The following is a 13,660-nucleotide window of genomic DNA, read 5'->3' as shown; positions in this document are numbered from 1 at the left end:
GAGCGAATCCTAGTAGGTGAACTGCGTCTCCTCTCGTAGGTTGCTGGGGAAAATCCCTCTTTCCTGCCCTCCTTATATACGGTTTTTCTAATAAATAATAGTAAAAGTCCAAAATGTGTGTGAAACTAATAAATAATAATGAAATCCCTTTCAGTCAAACAGAAACTCGCTTAATCGGGTATAATACAAGAGTTTTATGTGCTGAAGTGCCCAATCGAATATTAAACTGAATATCTATTCCTTGTTTCCTGGTTGCGATGTAGGGACTTGACTTCGCCGAAGTACCCGACATATCCGCATTCTCCTGTTTTTTTCCTAGGGAACGAGTCCCTGTTTCAGGCGTATCCATTCTTCCTGTTCCTGTTCTATTCCTTTTTGGAGAAGATCTAGCCTCGATCCTAGGCCCTGTCCCCAAGGTTTCCTTCTTGAAATCAAATAACACGTGCACTTCGCTGAAGTCCGTGTTTCCTTGGTTTTCCGAGAAATTCCTATTCTTTCCGTTTTCCGTTCGTGAGAATCGGATGTTCCTTCCTTTATCCTTGTTTGGATTTCTATATCCGAGAATTCCAATATCCGAGCAGTCCAACCAGACTTCGTTGAAGTTTCAATAAATTGTATAATAAAATCCCTATGTTTGCTATGAGCATTCCAGGAGTAAGAGGAGGCCTTCCAATACAAGAACGAAGGTTTTTAAACGGCTGCTTCCTGAAGTTCGTACAGTTTTCTGAACTTCAGCGAAGTCTCTCATCTTTCCTAATTTTGTACATTTCGTACGGATAAAGTCTCTTGTAGAGGCTCATGCTTTAACTAGAAGTGCGGGCTCACTCTAGTCCTATTAATCCCATAATTTATAACTCATAAGTGTTAAAATTGTATAAATATGCATTTTTAAGGTCTTTTACGATTTATATCGCGATACCGACCATACTGCGAATCCAGTAGGCTTCCCGCGGCGCAGTCGTGAATTCTATGGTGTTCAACCACAACGGTGGTTATATGGTCCGGGCGCTCATGGGACCCGACGTAAACATGCGAGAAAGACGAGTGCCGGTGATGCGGACCCCAGCTCAAGGCTTGGTGCTGAAATGGCGACAAGATGACGACGAAGGATGTCGCAGATGGAGATATGTTCCGGAAAATGCAGAAAGGACATGTAGGATAGGTGCTGAGGGTGGCAAAGTAGGATGAGGCGTACAATCACCCGATGTACGCTCGATGTATTGCAATTAATTTTACCTCAAGGCGATCTGTCCATCCGAAGCTGGACTCGACATACATAATTCGCTTGTACGCTCCCTGGTTCCCACCGTTGTTGCTCGATATACGCTTTCCCGCCGACAGCGGATGATGATCGGACGACCAATACCCGAAGTTCGCACGCAAAACGGACGATTATCGGGTATTGGAAATGGACTGCCAGAAAGGTAAAATATCCTGTAAAATAAATTGGTCATTTTCTATCAAAGAAAATTTCCATTTCTGGGGCATGAATGCCAGCATTTCCGTTTCAGGTTTGAATGAATATCTACCATCATTGATTTCCTCTTTTTGGTACCGTAAATTGCCTTAATCTGGTACAACAAAGAAGGCCTAGATTGTGCCATAAACAGGGGAGTTTCTGAGTCAAATATAAGCCATATTTGGCCTCATAATGTCAACATTTTTGCTATTATTTCCTACAGTATTTCCTCGTTAATTTTTTTAGCCAGAAAGTAGGCTCTGCCAGCAGTGCCTACTCCCAGACTAGAGTATTTGGAAGCGAGCAGTCAACGTCACGTGTGATATTCGTCAACACGCCGGCAACGGCTTTCACTCAAACTCCCACCTCTTCTGAACAGGAATTGAAAAGTTCTATGGATTACAAGTCGATATAACGCAATAACGAGGTCTACTTCGAGTAGGATTACCAAACCATGATAATCAATCTTGTGTAGTACGTCTGAGTCGCTCACGAGTCACAATTCACTTACAAGTTACAAGGGACTTTCGGTTGTACATGCGCGGGCGCCGTATTCTTGAACACTCTTGGATATTTACGAATATAATAAATACGTGAGTGAGTATCTGCTGTAATATATAAGTCATCGCAAAGGCACTCAAAATCTCCATCATGTTCCGGACCTCTCATATTCGAAAACACGTCTTTGGACACGCTATAATCGCTTGGCGTATTGATTTAACCCCTTCTCTGGCGTTGACTATGTCTAACTAGTAAACGACACTTTCTCTTTCAGGTCACAACAAACCCCTCATCGCTCTTGCCATTCTCATTGCCGAGTCCCGCAAGGATGTTGTTTTTACTATCCTCACCAACACCTACATCTACCCGAAAATACTTGGTGAGCTTGAAAAGCTATCTCCGGAACGGTTCAAAGCGATTGAAAACCAGATCAAGTAAGCTTGCCCTCTTCTCTCATCCCGCAACCTCAAAACCTAAAATTTCCTTCACAAAAACGTGTTGAATGTCATACCTGCCGACCCCGATCCCCTTAAACCTGGGATAGAAGTAATACCTGCTTTTGAAAAACTTTACAAGCAATCTGGAATCATCACTTGCCTAACATCCCAAACGACCATGGATTGCTCAAAACTCCCGGCCCCTTGTGTAGCCATCCTTGATGTGCGTCCTCGTATAAACCGGCCCCTTTCTGCCTTCTTTTAACGAAAATCTCATGTTTGCAGCCTTTCGCAAACTACGCCGTCGCCGGAATCCGTTCATTCACCACTCCGGAACAACTCCCAATCGTAGCATGGGTGTCTGGTTCCGCTGGGTGTACTCTGATGTTATGGGGTCCTGAAAGGTACGGAGGGAGGGGAAACTACCCTTCGCGCATGCAAGAACAAATAAAGAATGGAAAGGCTCAAATAGAAGCCTTCGGGTCCGAGGTGCGATTCTCACCTACAAATTTATTTGATTTGTGATAATTACTTAGGGATTATTCTAGCTTGTTTTTGGACCAACTGATAGCGTATTACGGATTCCTGGATACCCGCTGATGTACGATTACGAACGGCAACCTCAGACGCCTCCTGAATGGATTCGGGGTGCTGATTCTTTGTTCATGGAGGTCGTGTATAAATCTATCATGGCTTCAGAGGGAGTTATCACTATCTCATCTCCTGTCATCGAGAAGGAGAGTATAAAGGCGTGCGATGAATACTTTGGGAGCCTTGGAAAGTCTTATTTTTCCATCGGGCCGATGGCAGTCATACCTAATGACCCGAAGGAAGATGATGCCACCACAGACAAGGTTTTTTCATTTTTGGAAAAGATGAACGCTGAATTTGGAGAGAAGTCGGTGATATACGTATGTTTCCGTTTGGTAGGATCATAGCTCTGCGTCGATGACTGACAACCCCTCGCGAATAATTTCCAGATTGCATTTGGAACTTTACTCTGGCCGACGAATACATCAGTTTTCAACGCGATAATCGACGGAATGATGGATAACCAAACGCCGTTTATCGTTGCGCACCCTTCTCCCGTCGCTCAACCGTCTGAAGTATTCTTAAACAAGATCAGAGCGTACCCTTATGGACTTGAACTCGCTTGGGCGCCTCAAGAGCGAATTTTGTCACACTCAGCTACAGGATGGTTCCTTACGCACGGTGGGTGGAACAGTATGCAAGAAGCTTTTACCTACAAGGTTCCGATGTACGTCCGACCCCCCATTGAATTATTTATTTTATTTATCTTTTGCTCTGGCCCCTAATGATGTTCGACGTTTTTTTTTTCTCGATAAAGGCTTTTGTGGCCAACTAGCGCCGACCAACCATTAAACGCTTCCCTCTTGTCGATAAAATTCCGGGCCGCATTTGAACTAATCGAAGTACGTACCGGGGAACACGGACAGAAAATGCCCTATCGGTATCGTGATGGGCGTGATGGGCCTACACCCAAATTCACGGCGGAGTCCGCGAAGGAGGAGTTTGAGCACCTTTTGAAGGATCTCAAAGGGATGAAGGGATCAGTCGTGAGGAAGAACTTTGAAGACCTCGCTATGGAGATTGGTAGAGTGTGGGACGAGGATGGTGATGCTCGGAAGGCGCTTGAAGCTTTCTTGAACAAATATTTAGGTTAAAATCTATATCTTACTGGTAATAACTTTCAAACCACGCAATTCCGCTCGGATGTGTGAGCGATTCGTTCTACCCCGGGGCCTTCCAAATCAAATGATCGAATGTTTTTGTTTAAGCACAAGTATAAACACTTGTTATCTACGGTGTGGATATCTCAGTAGATAATGTATATATAATATATCAGTTCACCCTTCTATCGAGCTGAATTTTGGGTGTTTTCGGTGTGTGCATGCATGGTCCTGCACCGTAAGCCAACGCTCGTTCTCCTCATCCCTTGAAAAGGAGGAGATTAAATCGGCCCATCACGTCGCTAAGTGACAAAACAGCGAGAACAGGAAGTTTAGACTAAGCACAAGATTCTTATTCATTTATAAAGCGTAATAAGAAACGACAGAGCGAACAAACAACAATGGATTGAAAAGACATTGTATACAAAGAAATTGAAAGTAATCAGTAAACAATACGTACATCTATAAGAGTGGTTGACGTACTGAATCACTTCAGCGTTACCTTGTAGTCATCCCTAAAGTCGCTGCTTTCGCCGAGGTACCATTTTGCTATCCCACCAAGTTCTCTCTCAATAGTCTCTATCACGGTCTCAAATTGTTGAACCTTGTCCTCTGGGAAGCGGAGCTTGTAGTTGCTTAGGCACGTGTAGACCAGAGTGTCACAGTGGTCATCGGCTATTGTTTGAAAGGCAATTGTTCCCTTTGGCAGCTGACATGTAGTATTCAGATGCTCGGCAACGGCGCGAAGATAGCCGCGTTTCAGTGGCTTATCCTGTGAATAGACACCCTGCTTCCTCGCGTATTCTTCGAGCTTGTCAAGGGTGGCCGAGATTCCATAGAAGAAAACAGGAGGGCGATGGTGAATCGTTTTGTCGGGAAGATATTGCCGTGGAAGGAGCGTAAAGGGAGCATTGTCGTACATATAGGTCAATGTTAGTGTCTGGGGGATAGTTGAGTAAGGCTCTCAATTGAGCGAGATAGCGCACTTTGTTGATCTCTTCTAAAGTCATTTCCTCTGGTTCTTCCTCTTCCTCTTCCTCTTTTGTAGTGCCAGTGCTCTAGTTAGGCAATTTTGAGAGTGTGTCAGAATCCGAAAATTAGCGTGTAAACGATGAATCACGCACAAAAAATTGAGAGGAAATGTAAATGTCTACGCTGGAGGCCATGGAAGGAGCTCGCCGGACGATTTCCCACCACACTGTTTTGGCAGGGAACGTTTTGATGTCCTTTGCTTGTACTTATTAGTACTATCAACAAACCGCTTTAGGTTTGTTTCTTCTACAGTACCCCCGTTTTGTCCCCTCTGCTTATATAATTTTTGTTTGCTTATGTCACTGTACACAAAGCGTACCAAACACCGATTTTTGTTTTAGGAGTAGATTTTCTTTTCCTGTCCACATATTCGATTCACAAGTTTGTACTTCCTTAGAATTCATGCATAGCGCTCCGACGTCTGCAAGCAGGGTTTCTTCGCCAACTTCTCAGAAGCTGTACGGACGTTAACCCCTTGTAGCTTGAAAAGGCGACGTGGTTGGGTCACACTAATAATCCGCCCGGTTCGAATTGTTCCTCACGAGTCACCGCGAATTTCCAAAGGCACTCAGCCTGCCGAATGGCATTATTGGGAGGCACGTGCCACACCTACGCCTTTGCTTCCTACGCCACGCGGACGCATGTTCACTTTTCCTCCCTACGGGAGTTCCAGTCACCTCGTCATCTCTTCCCACAGCGCTCTTGTAAGACCCATTCTTTTTCATCTCCTTAGACGAGTTCAGTATCGACGCTCAACTGCCCTCTCAGTGAACCACCGCTGCTGCAAGCACAGGCATAGGTGTTATTGGCACGGTGCTCAAGGACAGCCATCAACGTGGACAAAAGTGCTGTAACCGCAAAAATTGCCGCGAAGAATTGGTCTGTCTCAATGGGATGAGTAGTCATTAATCATTCGTCGCTCTCGAATTTGGCGAATTGGGCTTTTAGAAATGCGAAGAATGTTGTACGTCATTTTACGTTTGCTCTTCCGTTGTCCGTTTATAAGCGACCTTTTGTTTCGATCGCTAGAAACTTGAATGGTGCATGTCGTAGTTGGCGTTAGAGGTCGTGGTGATTGCTGTAAGGAGGTTGAAATGTGACATTGAAGGGTCTCAGGTGATCTTATTTTCTATGTATGACTCGTACCCACAGGGACGTTAAATCTCCTCCCTTTCCCTCCCTTTTCTAGTGCCTTGCGAAGGATGAATCATGCAATCTGAAGGATTGACCAACCCCAGAGCCTGTTGCGGCCGGACCTAGTAGGTGGCGGTCAAGTCAGATGGAAAGTGGACTCAAGTTCCCGTCATTCAATATCTACAGGTATCCATTCAACGTCCAGAACATGCACTCGCCCGGTTTCCCTCAAATCTATGTAAATCGTTGAAGGACCTGGAGTAAAATGAGTCAATGACACTTCGAAACCCATGATTCGTGAGGTGCTTGTATTTGCTAACAGTTATTCTTTTGTTATACCGCCGACGCACACATATGAATCCGGCCTTAGCAACATCATTTCGCGCTTCGAACTCAAGATCATCGGTGACTACCTCGCGTCGTACATGTACAGTCTTGCACCATGTTTGTTTTGTACTGGGCAAGTTCGTGCCCCCCCTTTATACCGAGTATTGAAATATTGACTTGTCTACTTCAGCTTCAGGGATACAACAAAGGTCCGGAAAGTTCCGTTTGCAAAGGGCGACAGTGGCGTTCCAGTAAGAAAGAACTGACTTGTCACAGTCAAAAATCAATTCACAAAACTACATTCTAAAGCTTGCTCGTGGTGAAAGGATAGTTGTTCCTGTCCCTTTCATATTCGAGGTACGCGTTGTGAAATGTGCTTTATCCCCAATGAATTGTTCATTTGACAGCCGGAACAGAAAATTAAAAGGAATGCTGTTGCTGAATTTCCAAGAAGGTACCTCATTGAACTAGACAATGAATTGAATTTTACGCCGTTTGGACTCTAGCGTGGTGCAAGGTGCTGGGATGCTCCGTGCCGCTCCACAACGCCTGCGACCCTGCAAAATATCAGCCATTTGTGTCACTGCACACCTAGTTTCACGATGAGCCCTATTACCAGGCTGACATTTCCTGGGATTTCCTTGGCTCCCCATGCCTGCTCAACACAGTAGGCGTCAAGGCTGCGTTCCCATGGATTTCATTCTGCCATGAATTCGATGTATTCTGGGACCGCCCCAGCTAGCAGGGTGATCATGTACGATCTATTGCAACCCCAGACACCAGCCGCTGAATAAAAACGTATAAAAGCCTCCCCAAATCGAACTCCTTTTTCCTCACTCGAACACTCAAAAGTCGTCTGTTCAAGTACTAGTCCTCTTTCTTCCCCAATATGCACTTCAACAAACTCTTCGCCGTCTCCGCACTCACTACTCTTGCTGCCGCCACAGCCATTGAGCGCCGCACGGGAACGCCTAACGAACAATGCCCGGGGCTCCAATGCTGCGACCAGACGGGGCTAGCGTCCTCTACCTCTATTATCAGTGCAGTTACAGCTCTTGACCCGCTCGGGCTCACCGGGCTCCTCCTGGCATTATTGGGCGCGCCCCTCAACGCCCTCGTTGGTCTCAACTGCAGCCCCATCACAGTTATCGGTGGTGGCAACGGTGCATGGTTAGTTCACGAGTCGCTCTTCTGTTCGAACACGATTAACGATACGTTATTTTTTCCTTCCTAGCTCTGGAGGCACCACTGTTGTTTGCAATGACAACAGCCACGGTAAATAATCCTATGCCTCTCGATATGGTCTGGTTACTAACTGTTTTTCTCTCTCTTGATATTCAGGTGGTCTGCTCAACATCGGATGTGTCCCTATCACACTCTAAGCGTTGATCGGACGAGGAACAAAGGCGTTTCTGTTGGATATCGCGGCTGGGAGGTAGTACTTGTCTTTGTATTGATTCGCAAGTTTCGGGTTGTTGTAGTTGAAAACAAGTTTGAAATATTGAAATCTGGGTTGTTTTGCTTTGTTGGTGTAAAAACTGCTCTTGCGATGAAACTGTGTGTGTAGTTCAGGTTTCAACACGAGGATAAATCCGATTAGATTTGCGCTGAGGGTAGTACGTTCCCCCCCTCTGTTTTATTACTTACACAGCTAGATCAAACTCTACTCGGAGCCGTATGGAAAGTGACAAACAAAGTTGGATCTGGAACGGAGGGAAAAGACATTTGTTTGCAGATTGTAGCACCAGTCGACATTTCTAGTTATTCTCGAGGGTGCTATACCATGCCTATCGGGGAGGGCTGTACGTAGATTGCAGAAGGGATTGAAGAGACTTATGTGTGTTGTGGATGCAAATGGAACTCGTGGTGGGGAAGACAAAAAAATGGGACAGAAAGTGACGTCGTGCCAGGAGGGTAGTGCTTGCAGACTACATGAGGAGGCCAGGACATGTACAGCTCTTGTATCCGCTCTCCCCATCATAGATATTCACTTTTTGTAGCATCGTCAATAGTCGCGAGGACGACTAAGTCTCCTTCAGTTAATTGCTAAATTTCGTCAACATATGAGTAACAACCAACTTGAAGCCCATACTGCTAGTGCCCCCATCCACCGCATGAAACATCTCCCTCCGGCCCTATGATCAAACATTCAAACAGTGGATCTTCCCGTTCCAGATCCTTGATGCTCTCAGGCTCTGGTGCTCCGCACAATGCCATAATCCTTTTTAGTGACGTTTCATGCATTTCGTTTAAACGCAAGACGTCGCGACGTCTCTCTCAACTCAAAATCAAATCAAAAATTTTAAATTTGTTGAGTGACCTTTACATCTCAAATTTAACCTCAAATTCTCAATCGCAATCATTTTACAATATCTCAATCAATCCCAATCTCAATCTCTCAATTTGGAGTCCAGTGTTGACCTCATTCTCACTTTTGAACACTCAATTTTCAATCAATCTCAATATCTCAATATATGTTCAAATTAACAGTGTACAAATTTAAGTAAAAAACGACTTGTGGCTATGGACCACAGTTATTGGAGGGGAGAAGAGTCATTGCAGTGTATGGGTGAAGCTCAAACATTGACGGCGTTGGAAGACTGATGCTGTCGTTCTGGAGAGAGCGGAATCCTTGGAGCTGAGCTTCGTTAGCGATAAAAATAAAAATAAAGACAAATACAGACAGGAAAGTAAAGAAACCAGCCATCCGTCAATATCTGGATGGAATATAGACTATAGAATCAAGGGCTCATAACGTACCATAGCCAAGTAATCCACAGAGCCAAAAGTCAGGTTTTGGAGGTGAGTCAGTCAGTGAGGGACAAAACAAGGAAAGATTAGGAGGGCGGATACTGGACGGGACATGATGGGAAGAGAGGAAGCTATGGTCTGGTGACACGTCGCCATATCGTAACTTATCAAACTCAGGTCCCCGACTGTACTGTCAAGTCCTGGCCTGGCCCTTCATTTGAATGAATTTTAATTCACAGTTATGTAGTGCACTAGACAAACGAAAAGAATAGAATGAGAATTGAAACAGAATAGGAAGTAAACTCTACAGTTACTTTTTTATGGCCATCCCTTGTATGTACAAGTAGGGAGGGTACAATAAGATAACTGGGGGTCAAATATTTAGCCGTGGCCTGCAGCAGGCACAAGACACGTGTCACCTTGGGACACTAATGGGCGCTGGGAATGATATATCAACCTCTATCCTCAAGAACAAACCAACCTATCAGTGCTATGTGTAGCACTAACAAATCAATCAATTCTCAACAATATAGCTATCCCAGTTGTGAAGAGTCTACCACCACTCAACACCCCAGAAGAATTGCAAGGGTGGAAATGCTTGTCAAAGGGTACACTTCTTATCTCTAAAAAGGTAATACTAAAGACTAGGGAAAGCTAGCTCTTAGATACAGCTATCTGTGCTATGCACTTGAACAGCTAGGGGTTTTGTAGTAGGGTTGCTTTGTGTCCAGTGGACTTAGAATGGAGAGTGGAAAGCTAGGGGCCCTCTGTGGACTATGAAACTCAATGCAAAGACTGTTCTCTGGATTTGACCTCTGTTGGTCTATCTCTGAATATCTCTAAAGGTCTCTGAACTGTTCTCTGAAATTGCTCGCTCTTATCCAATCTCTTATCCAATCACTGATTTAACAGGGCAAATCTAATCTCTATTTGGAGGCTATGCGCAGGCAGTTACTCTGAAACTTTCCTACACACTGGCAGTACTTGCTTGCCTTAACTACAGATACAGGCCTGGTATATACACAATTTCTACACTAGCTTACAAATCGTCTTCGTGCTTGGCTGCCCATGCTGGGTTCTTGCAGGCGATGTTATCTAACTGTATTCTCACTCGCTAGCACCGCTAGCATATGTGTCTGACTTCACTAGCTCTTTCCACCAGGCATCTGCACACGGTCTGGAAGAGTCTAGCTCTTAACGTCACTGGTCTCTATTCATCAGTTAGTCTCTTAACAAGAACTCATATGGTTCGGCGCATGGAATCCGATCCTCAATCCTATCCGAGAGCACTAGCTCTCTCCAACCTGTCCGAAGACAGTCTGTCCCTGTTGCTCGCACATGTTCGGACACCTCTCTGATCGCTTGCACTTAACTTCATCTCGTCCTTGGTCTTGGGCATGTGTTTTACTTCTCTCTGTAGCATCCGCTTGGTCCATATGAACCGCTAGTGCTCAACACTTCGGCGCGCCTTTCTCTAAGTCCGTCTTTGTTCGAGAGTGCTCACTCTCTCTCTTCAGGAGTCTGTTTAAGACTTCATCCCTCTTAGCTACAAGTCCAGTACTGAAGCATAAGCCTCAACATAATATCCCTTAATTGCTTTGTGCATAATAGAGTACAGAGAGTGGTCTTTCTAATAGTGACTGCTCGTGTAGTGTCTTACAGTTTTCAGACAGCCTTACAGTTTTCATGCTAGCTCTGTGGGATGCTCTCTAGCTGTTTCTCAGCTGTACTAGTGTACTCTACTAGCGGCCATAAGCTTTAACTAGCAGCTTGGGCTCACTCTAGTTCTCATATGATGTCTATATCATTCCAAAGCACTTAGTATATGTGCTGAAATGGATATAATGTAGCGTAGATGTCAAAAGTCGTATTAACGCAACTGCCATGGGAGACGTCATGACGTCTCTCTCAACTCAAACTCAAGTAAAAAATTTAAATTTATTTTGAGCAACCTCTTGAGTGCCCACTGTGAACAATATATTATTAGTAGTTCTGAGCCCTGTAGAATATAGTAATCTCAAACATGCTCTCAAAATTTAATTCAACTCAATTTCAAAAGTTTAATTTAATCTTGATGTCACAAATTCTCACAATTTTTCTAAGTACACAGTATGGCATGCATGTGGGCGTAGCACAATAAAAACAGCTAACACTACCCTGCATCTTGGCCTTGGTGAAATACAAGCAACACTAATAGCCTCAACATTTGCTCTGAATAATAAAGTGCTCACACTAGTATTCAGTTATCTATATACTTTCATTTACTTGAACTATGATAAACTTACTGCTTCTCAATCTGACATGAAGGTTGAGATTGAGTTGAATTTTTGAAAAATTGAAATTGAAGTTCTGAGACATCAAGATTAAATTGAACTTTTGAGATTGAGTTGAATTAAATTTTGAGAGCATGTTTGAGATTACTATATTCTACAGGGCTCAGAACTACTAATAATATATTGTTCACAGTGGGCACTCAAGAGGTTGCTCAAAATAAATTTAAATTTTTTATTTGAGTTTGAGTTGAGAGAGACGTCGTGACGTCTCTGGTTTAAACGAAATCCATGAATTTACTGCTTTTTACAGTAAATTCATGCATTTTGTTTAAACGAGAGACATTGTGACATCTGTCTCAAGGTCAAAAATTGAGTTTGAGATCTCAAAATCTCAATCTCAATTCCAGTATCTGAGTCTCCATAGTAGCTGAGGTGAGGCATACAGTAGTCCATAAAATAATGTTATAACTTATTCTCAAAATTTCAACACATCTCAATATATTTAATCTCAATTGTTCTAATCTCAAAATTATTTTACAATCTCAAAAACTCAACAGAAAAAGAAAAAGAAAAAGAAGGTTCATCACTCATCCGTCTGGCACATTCTGACAAAATATCAAGCTGGAGAAGGTGGTCAAATGTGGTAACTATTAGAAAAGGTGTCCCATATCGAGCATTCTGCTCAATTCGACAATTACAATGATTAATTCAATGAGCTAATGAAGTGGATTCCTCCTCTTCCCAGTCGACTCACCCCCCTCTCCTTATGCCTCCTGGGAGAACATACAACTCAAAACTCCAGCCATAGAAGGTCAGGTCCCCTTTCATCCTTTTTGGACCCTGATGTACAGTAAGTGACCAACAAGGGGCACAACCATTGAGAACAACAAATGATGTGGCTACACACTCCTCTGCTCCTGAGAGTGTAACTACAGTTCCACCAAGGCAAACAGATAAGGCTATGCACTCATCTACAGTCGAAAGCATAACAGCTGGACCACTAATGCGACTTTTTTGCACTTTAAACAGTGCTACGAAGCAATATTTATCGTATTAAGAACTAGAGTGAGCCCAAATTGCTAGTTAAAGCTAGTGCCACTAGTAGAATGTGCCGTAGGTGCAGCTAGACCAGTTAGAGAGAGCCGTAGATCATGTCAGAAAACTGTATGACTGTTCGAAACCTGTAGAACACTATGAGCAGAGGACTTAAGCGGTAATTCACCAAGTTCTACTCTCTACATTCTGTTATGCACTGGCGTATCAAGGGAGTGTACTATTAGAAGACTTGTAGTCTTCACAGAACCATTTGTAGCAGAACTTAACAGAGTCAAAAGACCTTCATACTAGGAGTACCTACTTCTACAGGGGATTTAGTTGACAAGGAATCGGACATAGGACCACACAGACTAGGAGAAATTGGATATGACCATAGACCGAGTCCCGATCTGAGGAAAAGACAAAAAGACATGATACAGATCCCAGATCCCAGATCCCAGATAGAGTACCTAGGAACCAGGTGGGGATGAACAATGGATCTCGGAGTCCATGCGGTTCATGTGCTACGGCGATTCAGAACTCTGGATCCATATGCTGGAACTACTTGGACACACAAAGTCCATATGATTTGATAACGTCGAAATGCAGGATAAGGTCCGTAGGCAGGAAATACCATATGGTACGCCTATGTAGGTCCATTCTACATGCTAAAACAAGAATGAAGAACGGTCCAGATTGGTCCAAAACATATGATTTGAATACGGAAAAGCTCCGTAGACGAGATTCTGCACATGTAGCAGCCCCTAGCGATAAGATTTCGCATGGATTCATGGCTATGGTGCATTATTTTTAGAGATGAAACAAGTAGAGATAGGATTACAAAGCTAGCATAGAAGTAGTATAAAAAGCAGCCCATGTATCCATAGATAAAAAAGTACTACCCATGCTTAGGAAAGTCCTGAGCGAGTTGTCCATGAGTAACTGCTCTTGACACCCAATAGAGAGATTTGCCCTGTCTTTGTGCAGTGAAACGATAAGATTTGATTTGAACATATGAGA

The 13,660-nt window shown here is 43.8% G+C and overlaps 5 protein-coding genes across 5 annotated transcripts; 4 read left to right on the top strand and 1 right to left on the bottom strand.

Annotated features, from left to right (window-relative positions):
• Positions 1–2,110: 2,110 nt before the first annotated feature.
• E1B28_009474 (uncharacterized protein) lies at positions 2,111–2,398 on the top strand (the record flags this gene model as incomplete). Its single annotated transcript, XM_043154369.1, has 2 exons — positions 2,111–2,168; positions 2,235–2,398. 2 exons carry the CDS (start codon positions 2,111–2,113, stop codon positions 2,396–2,398), a joined length of 222 nt encoding a protein of 73 aa, XP_043006824.1.
• A 177-nt stretch (positions 2,399–2,575) lies between these two features.
• E1B28_009473 (uncharacterized protein) lies at positions 2,576–4,082 on the top strand (the record flags this gene model as incomplete). The annotated part of the gene is made up of 5 exons (XM_043154368.1): positions 2,576–2,620; positions 2,683–2,886; positions 2,946–3,308; positions 3,378–3,655; positions 3,746–4,082. The coding sequence occupies 5 exons, from the start codon at positions 2,576–2,578 to the stop codon at positions 4,080–4,082; spliced, it is 1,227 nt and encodes a 408-aa protein (XP_043006823.1).
• A 282-nt stretch (positions 4,083–4,364) lies between these two features.
• On the bottom strand, positions 4,365–5,343 carry E1B28_009472 (uncharacterized protein). Its single transcript, XM_043154367.1, has 4 exons — positions 5,213–5,343; positions 5,075–5,146; positions 4,572–5,028; positions 4,365–4,439 (listed from the first exon to the last, which is right to left on the bottom strand). Exons 1-3 carry the CDS (start codon positions 5,252–5,254, stop codon positions 4,576–4,578), a joined length of 567 nt encoding a protein of 188 aa, XP_043006822.1. The 5' UTR covers positions 5,255–5,343; the 3' UTR covers positions 4,365–4,439; positions 4,572–4,575.
• Positions 5,344–6,608: 1,265 nt separating this feature from the next.
• E1B28_009471 (uncharacterized protein) lies at positions 6,609–7,187 on the top strand (the record flags this gene model as incomplete). Its single annotated transcript, XM_043154366.1, has 5 exons — positions 6,609–6,718; positions 6,772–6,832; positions 6,891–6,938; positions 6,989–7,035; positions 7,088–7,187. The coding sequence occupies 5 exons, from the start codon at positions 6,609–6,611 to the stop codon at positions 7,185–7,187; spliced, it is 366 nt and encodes a 121-aa protein (XP_043006821.1).
• Positions 7,188–7,470: 283 nt separating this feature from the next.
• Positions 7,471–7,963, top strand: E1B28_009470 (uncharacterized protein; the record flags this gene model as incomplete). Its single annotated transcript, XM_043154365.1, has 3 exons — positions 7,471–7,751; positions 7,816–7,856; positions 7,923–7,963. The coding sequence occupies 3 exons, from the start codon at positions 7,471–7,473 to the stop codon at positions 7,961–7,963; spliced, it is 363 nt and encodes a 120-aa protein (XP_043006820.1).
• Between the last annotated feature and the right edge of the window lie 5,697 nt (positions 7,964–13,660).

Source organism: Marasmius oreades, chromosome 6 (assembly GCF_018924745.1).
Source record: "Marasmius oreades isolate 03SP1 chromosome 6, whole genome shotgun sequence".
NCBI classification, from domain to species: domain Eukaryota; kingdom Fungi; phylum Basidiomycota; class Agaricomycetes; order Agaricales; family Marasmiaceae; genus Marasmius; species Marasmius oreades.
The sequence above is the reverse complement of the archived record's forward strand: the minus strand, read 5'-3'. Positions and strand labels throughout refer to the sequence as shown.